Raw genomic sequence first — 27,005 nt, 5'->3', positions numbered from 1 at the left:
TCCCCTAAGCAGCGTTGGGCATGGGCTCCATCTCACTGAATGAACGAGCCTTACGTCAGGTTAGATAGTGGTTGGTTACGCCCACCAGCTTTCTGCCAAGGTCGCCCTAGCATGCCTTGTAGGCAGGAAAGCATTGTAGATCAAAGGGTCTGTGCCTGGCTTGTTCGCCACGCATTCCTATTGCTCTAGATGCCTTAGTTTAATCCTTTCTTGTTCCTTTTAACATAGTTCTTAAATCGCCAGTTCCCGCCTGGATCAACCGCTATTTTTATGATTCTTAGGGTCAAGAGTTATTTTTATATGTTTTCCTTTCAGAGTTCTGATGGCTTTTTCCTTTAATATGAAGAGATTTTTTTTTCTCCTCGCTTGTATTGTGTGTGTGACACAAGATAGGGAGCTGATTTAATTAATTAATATGATATGGAAACAAATTATCCAAGCACTGTTTGTCTTAAAATACTTTGCACGTGTGTCCTATCAGCGTGTGGCTGTGCACACGTGTATGTGGGCATGCTCACCCGTGTGTGTGTGTGAGTGTGCATGTGTGCGTGTGTGTGTGAGTGTGTGTATATGTATGTGTGTGTGCATGTGCGTGAGTGTGTGTATATGCATGTGTGTGTGCATGTGTGTGAGTGTGTGTGTGGTGTGTGTGTGTATATGTCTATATAAATATAGACTATATATTTGTGATAAATCAGTCGCTTCATACAGTATTTATATGGTGAGATGTGGAAATCACTGTAGAAAGCGACTGTTTCAAATAGATTAGCCGAAAGCCTCAGTTTCCCCCTGAAGACATGCTAGGGAGACTCTCACACACTATCTGAAGACTGGATTACCCGTCAGCTAAGTGTTCCTTGCCATAAACACATATGAGGACGGACATAGGTGACGGAGCCTGCTCTGTGTGTCTGTGTCGTTCAGTGACGCTGTCTTTTGACAAAGAGAGTTAAGTCCGTGTGGTTCATTTTTAATGTGTAAGAAGTGAAGAATGCGACTTCTTCTGTGGCGAAGATTAAATAAGCCGGGGCCGTCATTTGAATCCCGACTTTTCGCTTAATTAGCTCTGTGATTGATGCTAATTTAGTAAATGAGATGTTCCGATGTTAATTGTTCATTGTGCTGAGTCTCGGGGGGAGGGGAAGGGGGTGCAGGGGAGGAGGCTAGCAGAGCGTGCGGCATGCCTTGCAGCCCCTGCTGCGCACACAGGCACTCCGGGTCAGCCTGCAGACGGAGGGACTGGGGCTCCCACAGCCTGCCAAGTGGTAACTCAGGGTTGCTCCAGAAGCCTTTGCTCAGGGAGCGGCAGACATGGATGACAGGCCAGGGGCAAGCGTGAGACATACTTAAAGACGTGGTGTCCAAATAAAGCTTGACGGCTATTTGCGCTGCACGGGTGTCTGTTTCTTGATCTTTTATAAACGTTCCCCGGTTGTGCAAGAGGCCGGAAGAGCAAGGAGGGCGAAGGCATTCTCCCTAGTGTCTGTGATGATGGTTGGCACCTAATACGCGTACGACGCACATGTACTCAGTGGTGAGGTGACGGTGGCAAGCTTGGGGTGGGCCAGCTAAGACGGGGAGCAGTGTGCTGGATGCAGTGGGCCACCTTTGCCTGGAAAACCAGTCACCAGGCTCTGAAACGACTTGCTCCCCAAGCTTTATTTCCCCTCAGAAAGATTGCAGGAGGGGCATTAGTTAAACAGGAACTGAACGTCAAGTATCTCCTTTTAGTCTTGACTGGATCTGAGTCCCGTGGTGCTGTCGGGTTCAGAAAACAAACCTGTACTTCAGCAATGGGAACCTTTATTGGGTACCTGGATGAGAGCCATGGGCAGGGATGGAGTTAAGGATACAGACGGGGGTGGGGTGGGGGGATGCAGGGTCCTCGCCTAAGAATGGCTGCTCTCCTCGGGACAAGAGTCCTCACTGGTAGGTACATGCTTCATCCCAATTTTCCCTCAGTTTGTTTGAAGAAACAGTCAGTGGCAACTAAAATGTTAAAAAGGGTGTGCGCTATTGTTTGAGGTGCTTTTCTCTACTCTAATAGTGAGAGATCCTTCCAAGACATGTGTGGGAAACCCTTCCTTAATCTCAGAGCATGGCAAAGTGTGGACTGTGTAGCAGGCATTACTAGCACCAGGGCTAAAAGAGAGTCGGTTTAAACCCACAGCTAGCGTTTGCAAGTTAACACCCGAGGGCAGGCAGATTGGAAGGCATCCGGATTCCTTCACTCATGGGAAAACTGGCCAATTCTGTGCTTTTTGTGTCTTGTCAAGTCTCTCTCTCTCTCTCTCTCTCTCTCTCTCTCTCTCTCTCTCTCTCTCTCTCTCTCTCTCTCTCTCTGTCTGTCTGTCTCTGTGTGTGTGTGTGTGTGTGTGTGTGTTTAACTTGAAGATATATCACAATCTAACCTCACAGTCAATAAGTTAAGAGCAGAACTTACACAGAATAGTCTCTCCCACATCTGTGTCACCAAGAATTCACTCATTCTCAATGTACTTAACAAAGCATGGAAGCAGATGTAGAAATCCACAGCTAACCAACAGGCCGAGCTCCTGGAGTACAATCAAAGTGAGGGAGGAGTGATAATATGAACAAAGGAGTCAAGACCATGATGGGGTAACCACAGAATCAGCTGACCCGAGCTTGTGAGAGATCACTGACTCAGGTCTGACAAATGGGGAAACTGCATAAGACCGAACTAGACTTCCTTAATATAGGAGACAATGGTGTGACTGGGACAGTATATGAGGCCACTGGCAGTGGGTCCAAGATCTAACACTAATGCACAAACTGACTTAGTGGAGCCCATTCTATATGGAGAGATAGCTTGCTCAGCCTAAACACAGGGGGAGAAGAAGGAGGGGGAACTGGGATTGGAATGCAAAAAATAAAATAAATGCAAAAAAAGAAAAAACAAAACAAAGCAGGCATGTACCCACAAGCACACATGCACAGGTATGTCCCAAACATGTATAATTAGCCATGAGGCCCCCCCACATACCTAACATTCCTTAGGATATAGCTGTATTGATTGATTTATAAAAATTTGGAGACTGGTAGAATAGATCAGTGAGTAAGGGTGCCGGCTACTCATCTTGATCTCCTGAGTTCAATTCTCCAGGACTCACTCAATGGAAAGAGAGAAATGACACCTGAAGATTGTTCTCTGCTCTTCACACATGTGCTGTGGCGATGCACGCATGCAATGACACATGAACACACACACCCACACACACTAAATTAAAAAAAACAATACTGGAGTTTTATATTCTTGTTTGTTTTTCAAGACAGGGTTTCTCTGTAGACCAGGCTGGCCTCGAACTCAGAGACCCACCTCCCTCTGTCTCCTGACTGCTGGGATTAAAGGCGTGTGAATCGTTATAAACGTGCCCCAAACAAGATGTTTTATGTAATTATTGGGAAGGCTAATGCATATTTAGTAAATCCAATCACGACATCATGTAGAACCAAGTTGTTTTTTAAACCAACTCTAAGCAGCTTTTAAATTTCAATTTTTTTAATTAAAAAATTATGCGTTCTTGACTCAAACTTACTCCTTGTTAACATATCGCTTGCCTTTTCTTCTTTTGCCATCCAGGTGGGTTGAGTAGATGCACTCACCTGATCAAAGTGAGGAGATCAGGGCACTTGACCTTGCTAACTCTAGCAGGGACCAGAAGTGCTTCCTTTACACACTGGTCTGACGCTTCCCAGCCAGCATGTAGGTTAGACACACAGGTTGGTGTAACTTAGGTTTTGTGACTTAGATTTGTGAGCCATGGACTTACTTCTCTAAGAGTGAAAGAAATGCTTCCTGTGGGGCAGGCACGAGGATGGGAGAGCATAGACTACCTACATGGCCAATGAGGGCTCACATCTAGGATGACTGCTGTGACGTGAATCAAGGAAACATGGCGTCCTTGAAGTCTCCTCGCCCTGCCACACCTCGATTCCAACATTTGTCATATTTCACGTTCTGTCCAAATATGCTATCGGAAAAACGTTACGCAGCCTCCAGGGAGAATCCCTTTTACTTGGCGTTCGTGATTGTATAAATGCGGAGCATCGCTGATTTTTTTTCCAAACGGTAAATCAGTGTCTACATTTATGAATAAATCTTCCCGTATGTCTTTACTCAGTCTCCTTCCTTACCTCTCTAGGAAAAATCACTAACTGGGGCTGGAGAGTTGGCTGTGGTTGCGAGATGGTTGCTCTTGCAGAGGCCTGGGGTTCAATTCCCAGCACCTTTTGGCAGCTCACAACTGTCTGTAACTCCATTCCCAGCTGGGCGTCAGTGGCGCATGCCTTTAGTCCAAGCACTTGGGAGGCAGAGGCAGGCGGATCTCTCTGAGTTCGAGGCCAGCCTGGTCTACAGAGAGAGTTCCAGGACAGCCTTCAAAACAATACAGAGAAACCCTGTTTTGAAAAAACAAAAACAAAAACAAACAAACAAAAAAACCCACTCCATTCCCAATGCCCTCTTCTGACATCTGCAGGCACCAGGCAGGCACTTGGTACAAGTACATATATATTCAGGCAAAACATACTTACACATAAAATAATAGAATAAATAAGTCTTTAAAAGAAATCACTAACCCAATTTAGGAGTTTTCATTCAACACATCATTTTAAACTTTTCTAATTTTTAAGATTGTAATGTAATTAGCAGTATTGCTTCCTTGTATTTTCCTCCCTCTAAGCATTCCCATATAACCCTCTCCACTCTCTTCCAAACTCATGGCTTTTTAAAAAATTGTTATTGCTTGAATATATGTATGTATATACATATATATGTATACATACATGTGTATATATGTGTGTGTGTGTATATATATATATACTCCTGAATAAAAACCTGTTCAGTTCACATCATGTTCCTTGTGTGTGTATTTCCAGGGCTGACCGTTTGTCACTGGACAACCGTCTGATGGGCTCTGTCTTCCCTGGGGAAGACGACCTCTCCAGCTCCCGGTTTTCCTCGGATGCCTGTAGTTCTTTGTGTATGGCTGAGGCCTCCTGGGCTTTCCCCCACGTACTTTGGCGTGTCTCTTGGTGTCATCCTAGTCCAGCTCATGTGTGTACACGTCTGTAGAGAGTGGGGAAGCCATGAATGAGCGAAGTCCTGAGTGAATGTGTTTTGTTGACGTGGGCACGGCCGTGTTAAGGACTCCAACCCTCAGACAATGAGCCTCGGTGGCAAAGCTGTTACGTGTGCAAGGCCAGGCTCAAGAGGGTTAACAAAGCCTTTTGTGGGAGTCCCAGTTTCTATGAATAAGTGACAGTGTGCGGGAAGACAAGCAGCTACAACCTCCTCCTCACGGACGCTTGCAGCCTGAGCCTGTTCCCTCCAGAGACCTTCTGGAGACTAGCTAGCTCCTCCTGCTGTGCTGTCCCTAATGACTGTCCAAGGTCATTAGGTTGATGGGGTAGCAGACACCACCCGACCCCGGCTTTCCTGTGTGTGTGTCTGTGTGTCTGTGTGTCTGTACTTTCTTCATCTTCACCCAGCTGCCCCTAGTTAGGGCTCTAAGACTCAAGCTGTGCGTGTCACGGTACGTGTCCCCCATGTGATGTGTGATACTGCTGCACATGCTTTTAAATACCACTAAGTGACATCTGAAGAAAGCCATCGAGTAGAATTGTTGGGTGGTAGGACCTTCTTACAGTCGTGCGATTTGCAGACCAAATCAGCCTTAAAAAGAATAATCGTATGAACTTAATTTCCGCCAGCCATTTCTCATGCTGAGAGTCTCCGTGAACATTTGAAACTGTCGGGTTTCACCCACCTCATAAATACAAAATGGCACCTCATTTTGTTTTTGCCAAGCGGTAATAATCACAAACACAGCCTCTCTGATAGTAATAAAGCTGGATAATTTTTAAATTGATTTTTCCAGGAAGTTCTTTCCAGACGTGTGTGTGTGTGTGTGTGTGTGTGTGTGTGTGTGTGTGTGTGTGTGTGTGTGTTTAGGGCACACAGCATGGCACTTTTGCTATGTCTACACGATATGATTACCCACGAAGCTAACTGCATCCATTGTCTCGTCACTAAGATCTAGGAGGTAAGATGCCAGGAGAGAATGAATGCCGGGGTTTGGCCTCACTCCCCCTTCCGGTCCCCCTTTGTTTCTGGGCATGGTTGTGGGTCGATGGTCCCTGTCTCCATGAGAGGACAAGTCCTGGAGGCTGCCCTTGGTGGCTGGCTGGTGCCCCTCCTTGCCAGGGCTTCAGGCCTGTTCCTATTTTGATGTGTCTGCCTTTGCCACCCACGTCTAGGTGTGGTCACCATGTGACCGACCGAGGGATGTTCTGCAGCCATGATGGAGACCTCTTGGTGTGGTTTCCCTCTATCTGTTGGACTTCCTTCTTATACTTGAGTAGTGGATTAAAGAAAAATGTTCCTTAACACTTTTCTAATCTCAGAAACTTGAAGGTATTATTGAAATGTTTTCAGATCTATTCTAAAAATGTTTCTTTATGTCCAAATTTCATTCCTCTAGATGCCTTTTTTTGTTTTTGTTTTTTTTTTTTTTTTTGTGGTCATTCTAAACCTGCACCTTTGTCATTTTCTACTTAGGAATTCCGTTAATGAGGGATCCAAGATGGCTGATTCTGTGTATAGTCTTGACTGGGCCACTGTTGTGTCCAGGTAGTCATCCAAATATTGCTCTGGATGTTTCTATGACGGTGGTTTGGAAATGGATTAGCAGCCCTTTTCTGTCTGTCTGTCTGAACAGAAGCAACAGATTCCAAGTTGTAGGTTCAAAGCTGGTTAGATTTCTAGATTCTTTCTGCCCTCTCTAATTATATAAACTAATTCCTTGCAATACGTCTCCTTGTGTGTCTGTCCATCTGTCCATCTAATCTCTTATTGGCTGTTTCCCTGGAGGCCCCGACTGACACATAATCCAAGAGACAGCACTCACCCTGATCGCACACCTCATATTTCTGACATTCTTTCATGCCTCAACAGCCTTGAAACGTTTCTCTCATGGTGTCTTTGAATCCACCATTGCTACCACCTCTGTCTTCTCCTCTGGATATTCTCTCTATTCTCCCTGTGCATGTCACATGTCCTGTGCTCCTCCCACGCTGTATCTCCTCCTCTGTGACGGCAGTATTCTGGAAAATTCCCCATTGTTCTCTCTTAAGAGTTTCCTCTTAGGTGCTGGGAAAAATTCAGTAACGGTGTTTTTGTTTTCTTTCTTAAGGCTGATGTTTTATTCTTTGTCAAGCCCACATGTCTGTCTGTCTTTCTTTCTTTCTGTAATGTTTTGTCCTTTGGTTATGAGTTTGAATGATGTTTGTCTAAGGAGTTCAGATATACTCATAGGGGTTTTGTTTCAGCTGGCTTCTGGAATTTGGGGCAGGCTAATCTTATCTACTCTGTGTACAAACTCCAGCATGCTTTCCTCTCCAGGTTGGCTCTGTCAGGGTCTCTTCTGACATTTCTTTCTGTAAAAAGGAGTGTGTACCCGCCCTGTTTGTTCCTCTCAGGCTGCCTCCAGGACACCCCTTCTCTGGCTTTTTAACTCCCCAGTATATGGTTCCGGCACCAGGTAGACACAGAAAATCTTTTATTCCAGACCCACACTCGGTTATGGATTTTATGTGATTATTGCCTAAGACAGTGCTTGCCCTCAAGAAACCAGGGAGAGAGTGCCATCTTAGTTGTTCTCCCTTTTCTGATACTGGATCTTTCCAGTTTACATTCCCACATGCCTGTGACCTTTCAGAGTTCTGGCTCTATGTTTGGTCCCGTCGGCCAGATCCTCCAGCCATATGCAGGAATATAAGTTAGGTTTGCCTGGGCACATTTGCGATGCGTTCGGGTCCTACGCAACTCAACCGTCATTACTGGTGCTGATGGTGACTGTCTGCCCCAGCTGTTCTCTGGGGACCCAGCTGTCACTTTAGGGCATACCTGTACAGTAGTTTTTCACCTACGGAGCTCACCTGGCTCCACTGAGAGCTTAGTGCGGGAAGAAGAGGCTGTGGGATGCGGTAAGTAACGAGAAAGTGGCATTATGTCTCCGAGAGAGGAGAACAGTTTAATTTTCTCCTGTCAAACATCTCGGCGCTTTAATAATCCCAGCCTTTTAAAGCCTCAGACTTTTAAGTTTCCTTACATCTCTGACATGATTTTCTCTTTGCAATTCCACCCACTCTGTGCGAGAATAATAACGTGTCGATGCTCTATTCTTCTTCTGTGATTTTTTTTATCCTGAGAACTCTAAGCACTTTATAGACACTTTATAGATACCGCCATCTATCCTCACAATACCTCTGCACCCTGGGGTAGATCGTTGGCTAGCAGGAGCCTGCATTATGGACAGAGAAAACCGGTCAGCTAATGCCATGAGTCTGAACCCAGAAGGCTAGACCATGACACGCGCGCGCACACACACACACACACACACACACACACACACACACACACACACGTCATATTCAGTGAAAGAAAAAGAAGGGTCTCTGGTCCTGATTCGCACAGCACATAGTGGAGGCAAAGTGCTTTCCCAGACAGTCTACCAGGAAGGGAACTCACTCGGCAGCTTCTTTCTGGTTTATGTTTGGTATCTCAGGTTCTAGTGGAGACGGCTTTAGGGGACCATCTGGAGAGTGATCACTTTCATGGATCCTCTAAACAGAAAGGATGCTCAGGTCTCTGGGATCCCTGTAACTGATTGACACAATTGGGAATGTAGTAGTGCGCCATCTCTGGACCAACACAGGTTTTGTGATGAACAACCCGTGTGCCAGTGAGCAGTCACAGGGTGCCAGAGCCCAGCCAGCCTTCCGGCTCCACAGGGTGCAGGCAGGAGAGGCCCAGCTACCAAAATGAAGTTGGTGCCAGGGAAGCTCTTTTTCAGTGAGCCAGGGCTGCTGGGCAGGTGGGAGATTCTTCAACTACTGTTTCTCCTGGGAAACTTAAATTGTAGGCTGGGCCTCGCCAGGCAGAGAGAGCAGTGTCTGCTTGTCCGACCCCATTCAGTTGGCTTCTTCTGGAAGCCTGCAGAGGTTCAAGATTAGAACTTCGGCAGTTGGAGCTCACAGAAGTAGCTCCAAGGCACACACCCAAGTTTCGGATCCCAAAGGGGCAAGCGCTGCTAAGTCACAGGTCCCTATTCCAAAGCAGCGATTGGTTAAGGCCCCTCCATACGCTGTGCTCTGCACACTGTTACTGCCAGAGCTGAGCTGGCCCTGAATCGAGGGGGGCTGTCAGCCTAGGGCTACAGCTCAGTGGTGATTCTGCTTAGCATCAGCAAGGTTCTTGGAAACTTCCCAGTACAAACAAAGGGAATCAGAAGTCATTGGATGGTCTCATTAGCTGGCCTTGGCATAAGGGGCCAGCACTTGGGGCATGGGTTACCTCAACCAGACCGTGCGCTATCACAATGCTTAGACTCCTGGGGGAGGGGCATGTCCACATGACACTGATGGCTTTGGAAGTGAGCTCTGTTCATCTTCATAGTGGGACACCTGCCTCGGGCCCTACCTGCTCTCCCGAGGGTACATTGGCTTATATCTTAAGGGGGTCTGCGAGGCAATGGGGAGCTTGCTGGTTACCATGTGAAGTCAGCCAAAACTACAGAAATCCCTCAATGTGAGGTCAGGCAAGGGATGGGAAGTTATTGTCAGGATCCAAGGCCAGGTAGGTAATTGACTTCCAAAGGGCAGACTAGCTTTGTCCAATCCTCCTGACTGTTAACGCAAGAAAGAAAATGTAACCAGTTGGTTCATCCCCAGTGAAGGCCACTTACTGTGTGCCCCATGTCATGGCAGGGTTCGTGCCAAAGACAAATCATAAAAGTTAATTTTACGTTTCACAGACAAGGATGGGGACAAGACAGGGGTGTCCTTAACGGTAATTTCTCCTCCGATGCGGAGGCCTCACCACCTGGCCACTTCTTACTTTGATTCTCCGCAACAGTTGGAGATGGAGAAGTCGTTGACATTTCCGCTGGCACCACTTTATCGGAGAAATGGTGGAGGCTGCCTCTTCCCGTGTTCCCACGGTGTCCCACCCATGCTCAGTGTCCTAATGACTTGTAATCTACATCCTCCAAGCAGCATTGGGGGGGGGTCAGCCCCAGCAGCTCACCTACAGCCCCTCAGTGAAAACAGCAGAGGTGGCCTCAGATTGGAAAACCCCCAGCTTGGAAGGCAGAAAACCAACTGTCCCCCAGTGTCCTCTGGGTCAGGGCAGCTTGGATGGCTCACAGAAGTAGCTCCAATGCACACCCACCCAAGTTTTGGGTCCCAAAGGGGCAAGCGCTGCTATGTCACAGGTCCTTATTCCAAAGCAGCGATTGGTAAGGTCCCCTCCATATACTGTGGGTGCCTACCACAGCAGGATTGCCAGGTGTCTCCAGTGACAGGCACGGCAACAAGCAGGCACTCCTCTCTCTCGCCTCTCTGTTCCCAGCCCCTAGGCTAGCTCTGTTCTTCCCCCTACAAACCCCCACTGTGGGGTCTTGTACTGGTCCAGTTGTATCCAACCAGCAGCCCATAGCCTGTATGCCATCTGGGATAGCAATGGACGCCACCCCACACAAAACAGTCAACTTGCTTAAAACATGAGGGTTTTGTATTGTGTTTTGTTTGTTTGTGTGTGTGTGTGTGTGTGTGTGTGTGTGTGTGTGTGTGTGTGACTTGACACAGGTCTGAGGGCGAACGTTGTATATGACCACATAGCTCAGAGAACCAAAAAGTTAAGCTACCTCCGCTGGGAGCTTCTACCTGGATGTCTCTTCCAGGCCTATGTTAGTCAACTTTAAGACCATGTGACAAAATATTGCTGGGGTGGGGAGGAAGGGGAGGGGGAGGGGTTACTTTGGCTCAAGGTTTCAGAGGTGTCCATCCCTTGACTCGGGTGTTCCTGGGTGGTGGCGGGGCTCGTGGCAAAGCAGAGCCGCTCACTCACGCAGCCAGGAAGCAGAGAGCTGGGATGGGTATAGAGGGAAAGGGCCATAGGCAATGTAGGTCCTTGAGAAGCACTCCCTGGGTTCCTCTGGCCCCCGCTTAATGTCTCCTCCACTGTGGCCTCATTGCTGGGTTACTCTGCTGTGACCCAATCAATTCTCAGGTGAACCTACCAGCTGGGCGCCAAGCCTCCAGCGCAAGACCCTTTTCTGAGGCCACCATGCTGAAACCATGTCTCTCTTCAGTTCCCACACAGCCGCCCGCTCCCCACAGAGGCTGCCCCGGGTCTGCCCCCTCCTGTCCCTGTCTCTCTGACGTCAGCGGCACACCGTGTGCCCGAGTAGCTTCCTTCCTTATTGACACTTCTCATCTTTTGCCTTTCATGCTCTGCTCTGTCGCCAGGATGAGGAGAGTGGTAGTTCAGCAGCTCTGGGGTGTGGCCGCGTGTAAAGAGAAGCCTTTTTCTTTGAGAGGAGCCTTCCCGCCAGCCTGGTTCTGGAGCCGCATCAGTCCCAAATAACACACAGGAGGCTGTATTAATTATGAAGCTGTTGGCCTTGCTTGTTTCTTACTGGCTAGCTCTGACTTAAGTAATTACCCCATAATTTTTAATCCAAGTATTTTTCTTACCGGAGAATAGTTCTGGGCTTCCTACCCCATGGCATTACATCTTGACTCTCTGTGTTTCTCCTTCCCAGAGTCCTCCTGGACTCCTAGTCCCTCCTATCTAGATTCCTATTGGCCCAACAGTGCTTTATTGACATATACACAGGACTTCCCACATCAGCCGCGTCCTGTGGTTTGGCTCTGTGGTACTGCCGTGTCTTCCAGCTGCATTTGTGGATTTGTGCTGTAGATGGAGATGACTTGGGAAATGTTCTAGGATCAAATTACACACACACACACACACACACACACACACACTATATATATATATACACATATATATATATAGTACCATTTGATATTATGATAATGATAATGTATTATATGCAATGCCTCATTAACATTTTATCATGAATGCATGATCGTTAATATATATTGATGTGGGGAGCTGGGAGTGAGCCGTGACACCAGAGAAAACATTACTTTTGAACTGCGCTATAGCGGATAAGACTAGGTTTGCATAAAAACAGCAGTTGTGGCACTGGCTCTTCATTCACCGGGGCTCATTATTCCCCACCTGACTTTGATACACAGTGCTGGGGTTGAAGTGTCTTATCTGTTCCGTCACCTTTTTAAACTCCTGAGCGTCAGCTTCTAGCAGTACCTGTCTTCAGGAAAGACACACAAGTGTGTAGTTCCGGCCTGCGTGGACGACATCTTTCAGCTGCATTCAAAAGATAACTTGGCTTTGTAGCTTGCTCTTTCGGTGCTTTTGTGATCGAACCCGTCACCTCCCGCTAGGTCATGACATCTGGGGGCCTGCGGTCCGATCTTGTCCTTTAAAGTAACGAGGTCACTGTCTTCTCCTCCTTGCGGCCTGCAGTCGCTGTGGTTGTCTGGTAGCGATATATTCAAAGGTTTCCCATGCTTCATCACTGACCACATCAGGCTTCACCAAGGAGATGGCTTTAAAAGATTTAAGTAAGAAAATTTATGACGGGTTGGGGAGATGGCTCAGTGGTTAAGAGCACATGGGTTCAGTCCCTAGCAACTACGTGGTGGCTCACAACTGTCTGTAACTCTTACTCCGGGATATAGGATGCTGTCTTCTGACCTCTGTGGGTGCCAGGCAAGTACATGGTGCACATAGATATATACAGGCAAGGCAGCTATATGCATAAAATTAAATAATAAGTCTTTAGAAAGAAAAAAAACTTTTATGATCATGATTTCTACTGATACAAGGCTGAACCCAAGCTTTGGACCCATGGTCACCCACCCGGTGTTTAAATTGTGTGAATTTAGGACTATTGCCTTCCTGTGGTAAAAGAGGGTAGAGCAAGTTTACCTTGTCATTAATAACTTGCCTCTTAGGGGTGTAGTTTTTAAAGCTGATTTTCGGCTCTCTCTAGGAAGGTTGCTTCAAGTAATCAATGTATATACGCTTTCCTTTATATAAGTAAGAGAGAGAGTAAAATTGGGTAAAAAATATCTCTGCTATATTTGGGAGATTTTTTTTATCTGAAAAGTTAATACTCAATTTTACTGAAAAAAAACCCCTTTCACCAGAAATATGATGATTTCTCCAATTTGTTCTTTAATTACTTTTTCATTCCTAATGATAGTTCCCCTTCTTTGCATTGTGTGCTGATAACTTACACAATAGAAACAAGTGGATAAAGCAGGGCCTCAAAATTGAAACATTCAAGAGGCAGTCTCCACTATGTATCCGCACTGTGGTTTAAGTTTTATGTGGGGAGGTCTTCCCCAGGGCTGAGGGTGCCTACTCTGTTTCCTGCACCAGGGCTACCCCATGTTTCACTTATCTGACCTACTTCTGTATGACTTAAAATGTGTATTTGACCAAGATGTAGCACCCAGCACCAGCTTCCCCACTTCTTGGCACAGCCATGGCAGCTAGGTTAGAATCCGAGAGTCCTTCTGTGGAAACCATCCCATTTCTCAAAACGGGATTCTTGTTGGTAAGCATCTCCTATTAAGGCCGTCTTTGAGGTGGACCAGTGCGGGGCATAAGGAGCATGTGATGGGCGGTAAGGTGGAGAGTCAGGGATGAGCTCATGCCTTGAGCTCTGGTAGATTCATCCCGAGGGGAGTCAGACAGGAGCCTGCAGTACGCACTCTGGAGGAACAAGAAGCTGGTGAGAGCCCCTGGGAGCCCTGTTCCTGCCTGGCTCGGACGCCCTGCAGGGAGACACCTTTTACTTCAAGAAGGAGACCATCTTAAGAAACACAGGCAACTCTGATGTTGCTCCTCCTGTCACTACACAGCTGGTGTGGACAGGGGTTAGGTATGAGTGGTGGTTGGGAAGGGGAGGACTTTCTTAGACTCTGAGACCTTTGACCCTAGTCTTTCACAACAATTACCAAGGCCTGGTGGTCTTTGTAGCAAAGTGAAAATGTTAAATTCTCTCCTCTCCTCCCTTCCTCTCTTCATCTCACCCCTCAAGCATTCAAACCAGCATTGAAGTGCTGGTCTTTTCCAGCTGTTTCAGATGAAAAGCAGGAAGCCTAAACAGAAGCCCTGGCTTTTCCTTAGAAACAGGGGTTATTCAAGTCGCATTTCACTGATAAACATACGAGGGCTTTTCTTCCCGTGAGCCGTATGATGGGACATGGTTCACTCATGCTCTGAAGTCGCTCTCATCTTGAGGTCTTGCTGGACCACAGTGGTGTCAGCCTTCGGGGCTGACCACAGAAACCACCCACTAACTGAGCCTTCTCTGGGGTTCTGTGACATTTGGGTTCAGCCTTCTTTTAAAAGTCCCTTCTTGGGTATTTCTCAGAGACAGGCAAAGGCGAGAGCTAATACCTGGCTGTGTCTCTTTTCTAAACCTCTGGTCTTCCACAAGGTCCCCAGTCTGTGGGGAATTCTTGTCCGCACTATACAGTAGGCGTCATTTGATGCCCAGACTCTCGAGAAACTCCCAAGTGGGAGTCATGGGAATAAAAGAGATACCTCCTGTCTCTATTCGCATGGCTCCAAAGAGGAAACCAGGCTTCCTCACAATGTCGTTTCCACAGGGCTGCTGTCTAACAACAGCTACCAAGGTGGTAGCTGCTGTGTGGCTGAGAATTTTTCCATGCCGGGGGCAGAGTAAAAAGATTGCACCTGAGGAGCCAGTTGGGGGTGGACAAACCACGTCTGCCATGCTCCTTCTTCCTAGGATAGGACCATGGGATGTGTACTCTTTAGTCTGGTTGCCGTGCCCAGCAAACCACGCCGCACCCAATCACCAGCTCCCCTGCAGGTGACTTCTACTGTGCCTGGAGCCCATGTGGGCTTCTCTAGTGTGATCCTGAGTGAAGAAATAACCCCTCCCCAAGCGAAACCAGAGATTATTGGCAGACAAACCCCTATAAAATAGCGGTACGCATCTCCTGTGGGGCTTCTTTCTTCCAAGGCCCCTGCAACTCCAACCCCTGCAGGTCCCCAACATAGCCTTTCTGCCTTTTCTTCACACAGATTTCACAGCTGTCTGTAACGTGTATTCTTTCCCACCAGCTGCCTGGGTCCCGCCACTGTCTCTGCCCCCAAATAACACAGGAGACACTATATTAATTATGAAGCTGTTGGCCGTTTGCTATGGTTTCCCAATGGCTAGCTCTGACTTAATTATTAACCCATAGTTACTAATATATATATATATATATATACATATTTAATGAGGTCTCATCTTACCGAGAACGTGGCCCCAACGCACCCTCTCCTCCCGGCATCGCATGGTGACTCCTACTCTTGACTACATTTCCCAGAATCGTCCGCGACCTCCTAGTCCCACCTATCTCGCTTCCCTGTCTTCCAACAGTGCTTTATTTATCAGCTATATACACAGAAGGACTTCCCCCCCATCAGCTGTCGACACTGAGTAGCCAACAGTCTCTCAGGCCACGCTCTCTGAGCCTGCCTGCATGCGTGCTTCTGAAGGTTTGGGTGACTGGACTCTATTCCAGGGTGCTAGGGAGACCTTGAGGCAAGAACACTAGAGCCAGGTCCTCCGCCTGGAGCTTTTGCATGGCTTGAAGCTAAAGGTGACCAATTAAAAAAAAAAAAAACATTGTGTTGGCTGACGACAGAGAGCATGTATTGAAGAGAATCAATGGGGTGTGGCGGTTAAAGATGGCGGCAGCATTCTGGAGGGAGGCGGTGGGTACCAACAACGACTTTTCTGATACATTCATAAGGAATAGCGCTTTAGGAAGACCGAAGGTCTAGGGGCGGTAAGGACTTGTACCCCCCACGGCTCCTCTGTGCTGCTTCTTCGAAACTTGTGAATCCCAAGAGTGTGTGCACTGTGGGACGGTGGCTTCTCCCTCCTGTCCTCATCCGGTCTGTCTCCACAGAGGCACCTGCTCCTGACTCTGTAGGAAAGATGCTGCCGGAAGGAAGCTGACCTCGACGACCGTGTCTAGGCTTGCCCGTGTTTAATGCTTGACTCTGCACCGGCATTTTCAGCTTAGCTTCCCTTCTTCCTAGTGCACTTCGTGAGTCGCTGCCGTTTCCCGGGTCGCGAAGAAACCTAAACAAACGGGTTTCCATTGATTAGTCTAATATACGCAACCGGGTAGGCTTGGTGACCGGACCCTTGCTACATTTGCATATTCATAAGCCCGTGATGCTGAGTGCACCAAAAGGGAATCTGGGATATGGGTGCGGGTCAGGAGCATGGTGAACAAACCACTGTGATTTCTAGGTTCTTGTGTCCTGGAACAAAACAAAAAACTGTGCATAGACGTGTGGGTAGAGGCAAGAGTGAAGAGAGTGTATGGAGGAAGGTCATGGCTCATGGGAGGTCTCAGCAGTAAAAACTTTAACAACCCAAGTTCTGTCCCGGGTACCCACACTAAAAGCATCTGCATTGCTGCCCTCCTGTGGGGACTGCCCTGAAGCTTTCAGGGAGCTAACCTGCCGTGTGCCACACAGTGACATAAACACAAGATACGCTGCCTCCCTCGAAAACCAGGAGAACCTGGTTCTGAGAAGCCACCCTTTGACCCCTCTCTCTCTTACACACACACACACACACACACACACACACACACACACACACACACACACACACACGGCATGACACACGTCATCGAGCTCCCCCGTGCTGTCTTAATTAATCAATTTAAAAATGTACTTCCAAAAGAGGAAGCAGGACGGAGCTGGAAGGAAAGTTAGAAGGCAGCTAGCTCGGTGGGAAATGTCTACAAAGGCTGCAGACTTTTAACATCCCAGTTATCGCCCGTATGTACTTCCAAAAGAGGAAGCAGGACGGAGCTGGAAGGAAAGTTAGAAGGCAGCTAGCTCGGTGGGAAATGTCTACAAAGGCTGCAGACTTTTAACATCCCAGTTATCGCCCGTGGGCTTTCTTATGCTCTGTGCCATGATCAGCCTTGGTGTGGGTACTCAACCTTTTCCCGTCAGTGGACTTTTCACAGACTAGTTTACAGCCTATGCATACAGCCTCCCACACCCCCAACTCTCCGCTCTGTTCGGCCTCTCTTCTCGTCTGCAGTTAGAAAAACAGAGCTGCAAGCCCGACTTTTGCCGGCCCTTTCCTAAGACGTGATAAGTATCTCTTGACCTGACCTCAGGGCGGCAGTAGCGATGGCTGATGGCCGTGGGATTTCACCTCGCCTCTCTCCAGCTCCCCAAGTCTGCTCGCCATGCTCTCGTTCCCTGGGCAGTATCCCTTTCCCTCAGTATGGCTCAAGGGTTTTCTCATCTGATGCTAGCCTGGAGTGTGCCTGGAGTTGTTTTTGCAGCTCCACCGGTGACTCTCCAAGTTTAGACAAACTCTCCGACCGAAGTTGTGTAATTCGTGTTTGGGGAAGAGGCTCCAATGGGCCAAGGGCAGGACCCCCACCTCTGAGAGCACAGCAGAAGCAATTTGCACGCAGTAGCCTACTAACAAGAAGCCCTGGTGGCCCGACTGTGATGGGCAATGCCCTGAACACTTAAAACCCACAGCGTGTGCTGACCATCCTAGAGGCGTTTGGGTGGTTTACGCCAAGCTTGCTCTGTGAAATACTTTCTGTTGTTCTTCTGTTTAAATTTGATATCGCGATCGTGATGGAACATGAACCAAGAGATTCATTTACCACGTGCAGTTTATTAAAAGGGGGCAGGGAGAGCGAGAGGGAGAGAAGAGAGAGGGGGGCGAAGGGCGAGAGAGCAAGAGGAGAGAGAGAAGGCAAGAGAGGACAGAGGAAAGAGAGTCAGTGGGCGGGTCTCTCTTTTAAAGGGGTTCTTCGCACCTGCTTGCAGACTAGTACTCCGGCAACGCTGGGCTGACCAGAGTACTGCCTGAGTGCATTCTGCCAGGGGACCAGGGCAGACCAGCATAACGCCTGAATCCTTACACTTTCTCCATTTTCTTTCTCCGGTACCTCATGGAGGCAGGTTTTATTATTTGAATAAAACCCACAGGCTTAACATGCAAGGGGGAAATTAAGAACTAACTGGACCTTTATTTTATTCATTGGCTTGCTCTTGCGTCTTCAAAACTGGCTTAAAACAGTCAGGTAACCGGTTGGCCACAACACATCGGAGGAGGACGCAGGTCCGCAGTGTTTCGCATTCCCGCGCTGCCTGCCTCTGCTGGGGAAGGCTGGTGCTACCCATCTCTCGGTTGTTCCTGGAGCACAGAGTGGGAGCAAAGGCAACTGGGCTCTATTTTGAGTTTCAGAATTCACGCAGCCCAGCGTGAGCTCCTGGAGGCGACAGACACAGTGGGAATCCCCGCAGTTACTGCTTCCCACTGTGTGAGCCAGCCCACCCTAGCCAAGCCCTTCCCCGGGCAGGGGCCTGTATGACTTCAAGAGGTGCAGTCTCTGCTTTACAGTGGGGGTGGGGCAGTGAGCAAAGGGAGGAAGGCTCTCCCTGGTCTGCTCGCCCTCCGAAGGAGATGTGGTCACTCGCTGGCATCATCACGTTAGCGTTTGTCCCTCTAGGTCTGAGTTCTGCAGCTTTGGGCTTCTCCTGGGTCCTCCAAGGCCCCTGTGGCCACTTGAAGTAAGCAGCTGTATATCTGGGTTGCAGGAAACCAGAGGCCAAAGACACAGACCTCCCTGTGAAGCCCAGGATGCTCTCTGTCACGTTTTTTACTGTTTTTGTTTTGTTTTGCTTTTAATTGGAAGGAAACGTTATTATTTAAACAGAACGGCTCAAATGAAGTTTCTGGGTTCAGGATACGTAAAGGATCTATAAAATTTTGCAAAATACATAAAAGATTTATAAAACCAACAGCCCTTTTGGTTATTTTTGCCTTTAAAAAAGCATAATGTTTAGTCTGATGCTTCGTTGGGCTTGTCGAGGGAAAGTAACATGTGTGCGAATGCACCCACAGGTGTCTTTTATTGTATCTTATTTATTTACATTTTATGTGTGAGTGCTCTGAATACCTGCAAGCCAGAAGAGGACATTAGATCCAGATGGTTGTGAGCCATCATGTGGTTGCTGGGAATTGAACTCAGGACCTCTGGAAAAGCAGCCAGTGCGCTTAACTGCTGAGCCATCTCTCTAACCCCTTCATAGGTGCCTTTTTTGGTTGTTTCCACTATATTGAGTTTTGTGACAGGCTGAGGAGATGACAGCAATTAAGAGCACTAGCTACTTTTGCAGGACCCAGGTTTGGTTCCCAGCAAGTAGTTCAAACCCGTTTGTAACTTGAGTTTCAGGAGACCCAACGCCCTGTTCCGGCCTCCACAGCCACTGCACACACATGATACATACATACTTACACGCAGGAAAAACATTTACACATAATATAAAATAAATCTTTCACAATAGCCAAAGGTAGAAACACTATAGTGCCCCCGCCATGGTTGAATCAACAAACAAGTCATGGTCTACATAGAAAATGGAATATTGCTCTTCCTTGAAAAAGAAAATGCTGACTGGCTAGATGAATCTTGAAGAGAATGAAGGAAAATACTCAGTCACGCAGAAGACAAGTGCCAAACAAAAAAATCAAGAATAGTGGTTAAAAAATATTTTGGTCCAGAGCTGTTTCATTCTGTTCAGACATCTCAGACAACATTGGGAACCTCCTTTCTCCTTCACCACGAAGGCATCCACACTCCCATCTCCTCCTCTGCCAGTCCGTGCTTCTGTGGGCCGAACTCAACCCCATCCATCACGGGTCTGTTTCAAATGGGCTCAACATCCAAGGGTTCCATTCTACCATAATTGTTTTATTCCCCGGTGAAAGAAGGGTTCCCATTCTCAGAGAATTGTAGGACTGTAGCTTTTGCTGGGTTCATCCAGTCCAGCCTTGGCCGGAGCCCAGACTTGAGCCCAGACGCGCATAGCATAGACTGCGCAGGTTCGAGTGAGAGCTCACTCCGGGGCTCTGGGCCTGGTGGAGGTCCTTTCAGGACACATCTGTTCTTGATTAAGGCCAGCATGGTTGACTCAGGGGCTTCCTAGAACTGTGAACTTGGACTCCCATCACGGTGGAGGGAAGAAAGAGAGACGTGACCATTCAGCAGACAGGATTAGGGCAGGGAGGGACCTGAAGCAACCTCTTGTGTAGTTCTACCTGGATGAGACTCTGCCAGAAGGTTAGGGTGGGGCCACACTCTTTACAGCAGTACCCAGGAAGACAGCCCCTGATGCTGTAGCGTGAGTGTGACCCCTTACACACTGAGAGGGACTCAGTGTATGCACAGATCTTACGCATGTGTGTACATATGTGTGTGGATGTATGTGGGTGTGCCCCTTTGTGTGTGTGCCTATGCATCCATGTGTGCACGCCTCTTTTCATCTCCTTCCCTTCATTAGCTTAGAGTTACTGGTCTACAGGTTCCTTCCCCTCTGGAGGAGTGTCGTCTTTTTGAATCTTGCAATTCTGGAAGCTGCTGAATAGTCATTGTAGTGGAAAATGTCTAAACCCAGCGTTCACGCATACACACACACACACACACACACACACACACACACACACACACACGCACATACCTTCCTTGGCTGGATTCTGTGCATCTGTAGTGTATAGTGAATGGATGAAACACTTTTCATTTTTCTATTAAAGATTTTAAAATCCTGAATTTTCATCTGTACAAAAGATGACGGCATGTTGCAGCTACATGCAACCCATCAATCTGTAAGTCTTGTCAGCTATTAAGTGTGAGGGCACAGCCCTGTGAGTATGTAGAGCCCTCAAGAGTATCACCAGCTCCCATCACACTTGACCAACAAAGGGTACCTTGTTAGCTTGTCCCTTCTGGGCCTCTTACCTATAGCAACAGTCCAACAGAGCGCCCATGGTGTCATTTGCACCAGATCCCTACACCACCCCAAATACTGTAAGTCACATGGGCCTGGGCTCTTGCCCAGGGGACTCCACCATGCTCTCCATCCCAGAGCTCTGGTTTATGTAGTTTCTACTCAGGTAAACCAGGAAGAAAGGTCCACCTCTATCTACCCCACTCACCAGGCTGTGAACAGGGGAATGGGTTCACACCCTAAGCACGTGAGTTCCAGAGCCTCAGCCTCTGTGTTCACACATACACTTTTTTTCCTGTGGTGTCCCTGGTTTGGTACTAAATCACAAGAAGCTGCCACACATATGTAGAATATCTGTTACCATCTATCTCCAGTCTCAGGGACTGAATTTGGTGGTTCACAGGGAAACTCTTGTACCTTTAATGGATGAATCAATGGATATTCCTTTTGCAATTGAGCTCCTGTCTCTTCCTCTCTGACGATAGACAGGCATAGTCCCAAGACACAGTCTATGCCATTATCCTGAGGAGTCCCCCCCACCACCATGTGACAGTGTTAGGTCCTCGGTGTTATCTCCTGGCTCCCCTGAGCATCTTGAATCATACCACACGACTCAAGCAGTTACCAGCTTCAGTCCACTGTCATCTAGGTTTTTCATGCCTGATTTCGAACCTCGGCTCACTCCTCTTATTTTAGAACAAAACCGTGGCTTTGGTCTTTTAGATACAGACATCTATAAGATGCTCTGGACTTTGAAAGATGTTCGCAGACCAGACACATAGGCTGGAGGTTAAGAGATGCAAAGAATGGTGTACACATGTGGCTTGCACTCTTCCCCACAGAGGGAAGATGGGAAATTCATGGCACCCCATTCTGTAGATTCCAGGCAGATCAGGGAGACAGGCAGCAGGAAATCAGAACTGTCCAATCCAAAAAGACTAGTTTCAAGGTTGAGGCGTATGTGTGTGTGTGTGTGCGTGCGTGTGTGTGTGCATGTGTGTGTGTGTGTGTGTGTGTGTGTGTGTGTGTATTGTGATTGGTCCAGGCATGCAGGGCCATCATTGCTGGATTATGGAGGAAGCTTCTGCATTCCAGTGCTGGTCTGTGCAGTTACTGCAAACTCTACTCAAGACACCACGTCAGCAACTGACATGGGTACATTGTACATTCAAGCTTATCCAAGCACTGTTTCTAGGACCAGCAGTTGGCATATCAACTGTATTTCAAGCACTCTTATGATGTCTTTTGATACCATGGAACACACTTAAATCCCAGATATTCTCCACCAGTACGTTCCCCATGCCAATACAATTCACTCTTTAGATAGGACACAGAGAGTATGTCCGACTACTGGCCACGTGGCTTTTTAGTTTCCTCCTTTTGTTCCGTATTACATAAAGGGTTCCAGAGGTCCATGATTACCATTTAGTCATTCCCTAGCACACCACCCAAACTCTTTTTTTTTTTTTTTCCCGAGACAGGGTTTCTCTGTATTGCTTTGGAGGCTGTCCTGGAACTCGCTCGGTAGACCAGGCTGGTCTCAAACTCATAGAGCTCTGCCTGCCTCTGCCTCCCAAGTGCTGGGATTAAAGGCGTGCGCCACCACTGCCCGGCCTCACCCAAACTCCTGAGTTTTCCCAGCCATCTCTTCTGCCATCGGCCGTTTCTATAGCATAACCGTTTGCTGTGGCCCTCCATCTGTGTCTTTTCCCAAGACATCAGACAGCTCTGCTGGCCTGCTGCACCACGGTTCCCAGACTCACAGACCCCTTCAGTAGGAGTGGACTCCTCTTGCGGCAATCCCTGGGGACTCCTCTGTACTGACTGAGTTAGACACAGTGGGCATGGGTAGAAGACAAGGTTTGGATGTTTCTTGCAAACGTTAAACATTTCTAAAGTTCACTGTGGGTTGCGGGAGACTAGGCGGCTTAAAGACCCATCACTTTGAACCGTGTGCTGAAGAGTCTCCTGGTTAATTATAGACACGGGACACCCAGCATCGCCAAGTCACCATCGTGTGCTCCGCTGGTCTGACGAGGACATGGCCCATGCCTGGGCTGTCCTTCATAGGTCAGCTCAGCACGGCATGGTGTAAGCTCCGCCTTCTACCCCTCCCCCCCTCCTTCATCTCCCACCTGACCTGAGAGACACAGCCTGTAGGCTGCATCCCAGAGGAGGCTCAGGAAGGAGCGAATGAACTGCAGCTTCCCAGGAAAATGTCCCCAGTGAAGTACTCCTCGCAGAGCCCCTGCAGTAGTTGACCTGCCAAGGCCATCTGAAGGGATCGAGCAGGATATCCCCCCCCCCCCCCAAGGGTCTTTCTGAGCCGATGGTTTCAGGCTGGGTTGGTGTGTGCGCTCATATTCTATAGATATGTGTCTGGGTTCATCTTGAATCTCACCACGTGTCAAAGAGGCCCCAAGGGGAAGGTGTTGGGACTGTCCGCATCCTGTAAGACAGGAGATTCCCAGGGAGATCTTACTGGAGGCGGGGTGTGTTTAGCCATATTTGACTTTAATTGTTAGGATAAAGCTCGGGGTGGTACTTGGCAGGTTCCGTGGTGGTGGGCCAGGTTGATCCAGGCGAGGGGGCGGGGGGGGGGGACGGGGACGGGGGTTACAAACACGCCAGGCAGACAGAGCTTAGGTGAGAAGTTTTATTAGAAAGGGAGGAGGGAAGGAAAGAGAAAAGAGGTAAAGAGACACAGAGACACAGAGGGAGGACAGAAGAGAAGAGGGAGACAGGAAAAGTCCTGCCTGCCCCAGGGGAACAGCAGGAAAGAGAGAGGGATAAGAGCGTAAGTGGGCGAGGTCTGTCTTTTAAAGGGGTCCTTAGCACCTGGGCTGACCAGGGTACTGCCTGAGTGCATTCGGCCAGGTGACCGGGGGCAGGGGAGGGGGGGGGAGCAGACCAGCATAATGCCTGAGTCCTTACATTAATGCCTCACCTTGTTCTTTCTAGCTGGCTGCCTCCCGTTCACATTTAAAGGTGGGAGCAAAGGCCCCGCTCTGCTGGCACTGCGAAACCGCACAGATACTCGGGGGCAGATGAGCAATGACTCCGCAGAAGGAGCCGCAGACTCCTGCAATGCAACAGGTACGGATGGGCCCGTGGTGACACCAACCTCCTTAGGACCACACTGCGATCCCTTCCCTGTGTTCTCTGTCATGATGAGCTGAAACCTCACGAGCAAAGTGCCCAGGAAAATCACCCACAGCTTCTTGGAGGGACATTGCGACGGTGTGATGTCAGAAAGGGACCAGGAATAGAGAAAGTGGCCTCACCCAGACTTCTGAATTGCTTTCCGTGATTTCTTATGTTCTGAAGTTGGAACAGTCAGCTTCTTGACAAATGCCATCAAGTTAGTAAGTTAGCCTGACAGTGGAGGCCATCCTTGCCCACCAATAGAAACAGAGTAGCGTGAAGATGATATCCACTATTTACATCTGATGGCTTTATTGCTAAACCAAGTATCGACCCCCCCAAAAAATGCTCTTAATTAAATTAATCTTTTTGTAAAACCAGGCTATCAGAACCTTAAAAGTAAGTTTCCCAAATGCAGAATGGGTATCTCTTTGTGTCATTAGGTAGAGAACAAGGGGACCCTCTTTTGCGTATGAGGGATGCAAACTCATATATACTCACGCCATACAGGGCACTGACGATTGAACAAAGACAAGAGCCCACCCAAGTCGAGCTGGGTGAACCAGTGAGTTACTGATGTCACGTAACAGAAGCACGGTGACTCAAGGGCAGCTACCCCAATTCAAAGCCCACTCCAGCATAGGCTTATGACCCCAAACAGCGGCATCCCTCAAGCCCCCTGCCAGACAGAGGGTCTTCTCTCTCCAACTGCTTTGAGGAATTATGTCGCGTGAGGTCTTCTAAGCGTCTAAGTTTGCTCTGCCGGGAGGGGACGCTTGAACTTAGAGGAAATATCAACAGCGACTCAGAACCAGCTTCAGAAGTGTGTGTGTGTGTGTGTGTGTGTGTGTGTGTGTGTGTGTGTGTGTGAGATTAGGAACCACCTCTGCCCTCTCAAGCTCTCTTTTCAGCGTGTCTATGGAAACCAGGTCTTTGGCACGTGGCCACAAAGGTCTCTGTTTAGCTGAGTGTGCCCCGCTGCTGCCTCCTTGTAAATAATGTTTTAGCGCCTTTCCCTTATGGATTACTCCTAACGGGTGTGTGGGGGGGGGTTGACAAGAGACAACCCTTGCCTCTGGCATTGCTTTCCACCTGGGGCCTGAGACACCCAGGGAGAGAACAGGTGCTGTATTCCAGAGACTGAGCAGTGCCCTGAAGAAAGTCAGGTTCATGAGAGAGGGGTTCAGCGGCCAGTGCAGGAGAGCTACAGGCGAGAGCGGCCCCAGACCTCTGGCAGAGCACAACCCTGGGCAGAGATGTAGGGGAAGAGCATCGTGGCGGCCACGTGTCAAGACCGGACGGACGCCATTCTGTCTTAGCCAGTTCGGAGGAGGGCAGGTGGCCAGGCCTTCCAAGGTGGGTAAACATGGAGTGGAGACTGCAGGGCCATGGGTGTAGAGAGGAGCAAGACTCTGCAGTCCTCGGAGGACGCAGGAGTTGGGGAGATGTGCAGGCGAGAAGCCAGAGCAGGCAGCGAGGCAGTGTAAGCCTGCTGTAGGATAGACGTCAAGCAAGTACGATGCCCACGTACCCAAGAAGACGACCTTTGGCAGCTCGGAGAGTGGCCAGGCTGCGAAATCCTGGTGTCAGGTGACTCCGCAGAAAGGACAGAGAAGAGAGGAAGGGTGCTTCCTGGGTAGGCTCTGCCTTGGGGCTTCTGCCCGGGACTACAGTGAGGACGCTTGGGGAAGAGGCTGGCGTGAGAGTGGAGACAGTAATGACTGTGCTTTAGGTGTGTTGCAACTGAGGGGTCTTTCAGATGCCCATCCAAGCAATGCTGAGCAGACAGACGGACGCTGTCCCCTCTCCTTGGCTGCCTAGGGGCTCCCAGAAAAACCACATTGAAGGTTTTCTTGTTGTTGTTGTTGTTATTATTCAGACAGTGTCTTGGGTGGCTTCGAACCCAGTGGGTAGCCAAAGGTGACCTTGAACTTCTGATCTTCCTGCCGTAGCAGGCTTTCTTGGGCCGCCAGCCCCCAGATGATGACACGGAGACTTCATGTTAGTTATGGACACTCAGCTCACATCACTTAATTTAACCTGTTTCTCTTCTTCTGTGTTTTACCTGGGGGCTTCTTATGTTTCTTCCATTCTGCATGTCCTGGTTTCCCTGCTTCTTCTGGGTCTGTCTGGAGACTGCCTGGCTGGTCCTCGGCGTCTCCGGTTCTTTCTCCCCCTTTTCTCCCTCCTCATTCTCTCCTCTGGAGCCTAGAGCCTGCCTATAACTTAATCTCCCTGCCCACCAGCCCCACCTATCCCTCTACTGCCTAGGGCCTGATTGGCCATTCTGCTTTTTATTAGGCCAATCAGGTGCCTCAGTCAGGCAGAGCGGAGCAGCTTTAGAGAGTTAAACAAATGGGGCGTAAACAAATGTAGCCCCACCTTCACATGGTTCAGGTGCCACGCCCTCTCACGTCCCACGCCCACCATAGTGCAGGCAGGCTTGCTTCTTGGGCGAGCATTTGTACCACTAGTACTCACCACACCTCCGTGCCACCAGAAGATGCGGAGTAATCCGTGGTGAGCCGGTTGACATGGTGTTTTATCGCAAACATAGAGGCAAGAGTAGCTGACACACTCCTAAGACTTCTGATAAATGGGTTACCTCTTCCTTAGGCTGCTGGTCTTTCGTGACGTCTCCTTGACCAGGTGCCCTTCCAGGAACCGGAAGGGCCCCTGGTTTGGGTGTTTCTCCCCTGAACACCCGCCACTCTTCTTCTGCGGTGTAGCACAAGCGGGTGCCGCTGAGCCTGCTTCTCTGTGTGAATGTTCAGCTGGCTGTGGGGATTGTTCAAGAACCGTAGCCAACAACACCCACGGTTTGTTCTGGCCCCAAGCCTGTGGACTTGAGCCAGCTCCCAAGTGCACGCGAGATCTCTAGGAGGAGCTGCGTGGCTGAATGTGTTGCTCCAGCCGGTCTTACTCCTCAGTGAGTAGGCTCCGGTATCTTGGGATGGTGAGTCCTGCAGGCAGCCCAGACACAACAAATGCGAGGGGGAAGGAACATGTTAGAAGCCGCGTGTTCCAGAACAGGAGGACGCCTACAGTACCACAGTCGCGTCCTTTCTCCTTGCCGATGTGCTTTGGGGAT

General features: G+C 48.8%; 1 protein-coding gene and 1 long non-coding RNA gene across 3 annotated transcripts in view; one reads left to right on the top strand and one right to left on the bottom strand.

Moving 5' to 3' along the window:
- Positions 1-27,005, top strand: part of Pde10a (phosphodiesterase 10A) — a 399,000-nt gene that overhangs the window by 160,212 nt on the left and 211,783 nt on the right. For both annotated transcript variants that reach the window (XM_013122751.3, XM_013122749.3), the window contains exon 2: positions 23,732-23,866. In XM_013122751.3, coding sequence (XP_012978205.1) covers positions 23,818-23,866 — 49 coding nt within the window. In that variant the 5' untranslated portion in view covers positions 23,732-23,817. The remainder of the gene's footprint in view (positions 1-23,731; positions 23,867-27,005) is intronic.
- Positions 15,350-26,823, bottom strand: LOC121144469. The gene is made up of 2 exons (XR_005881831.1): positions 26,520-26,823; positions 15,350-16,073 (listed from the first exon to the last, which is right to left on the bottom strand). It is a non-coding gene; the product is annotated as an uncharacterized LOC121144469 (long non-coding RNA).

The sequence above is a fragment of the Mesocricetus auratus genome, unplaced genomic scaffold (assembly GCF_017639785.1).
Source record: "Mesocricetus auratus isolate SY011 unplaced genomic scaffold, BCM_Maur_2.0 Super-Scaffold_100018, whole genome shotgun sequence".
Lineage (NCBI taxonomy): Eukaryota > Metazoa > Chordata > Mammalia > Rodentia > Cricetidae > Mesocricetus > Mesocricetus auratus.
This window is presented reverse-complemented; position numbering and strand designations above follow the sequence as displayed.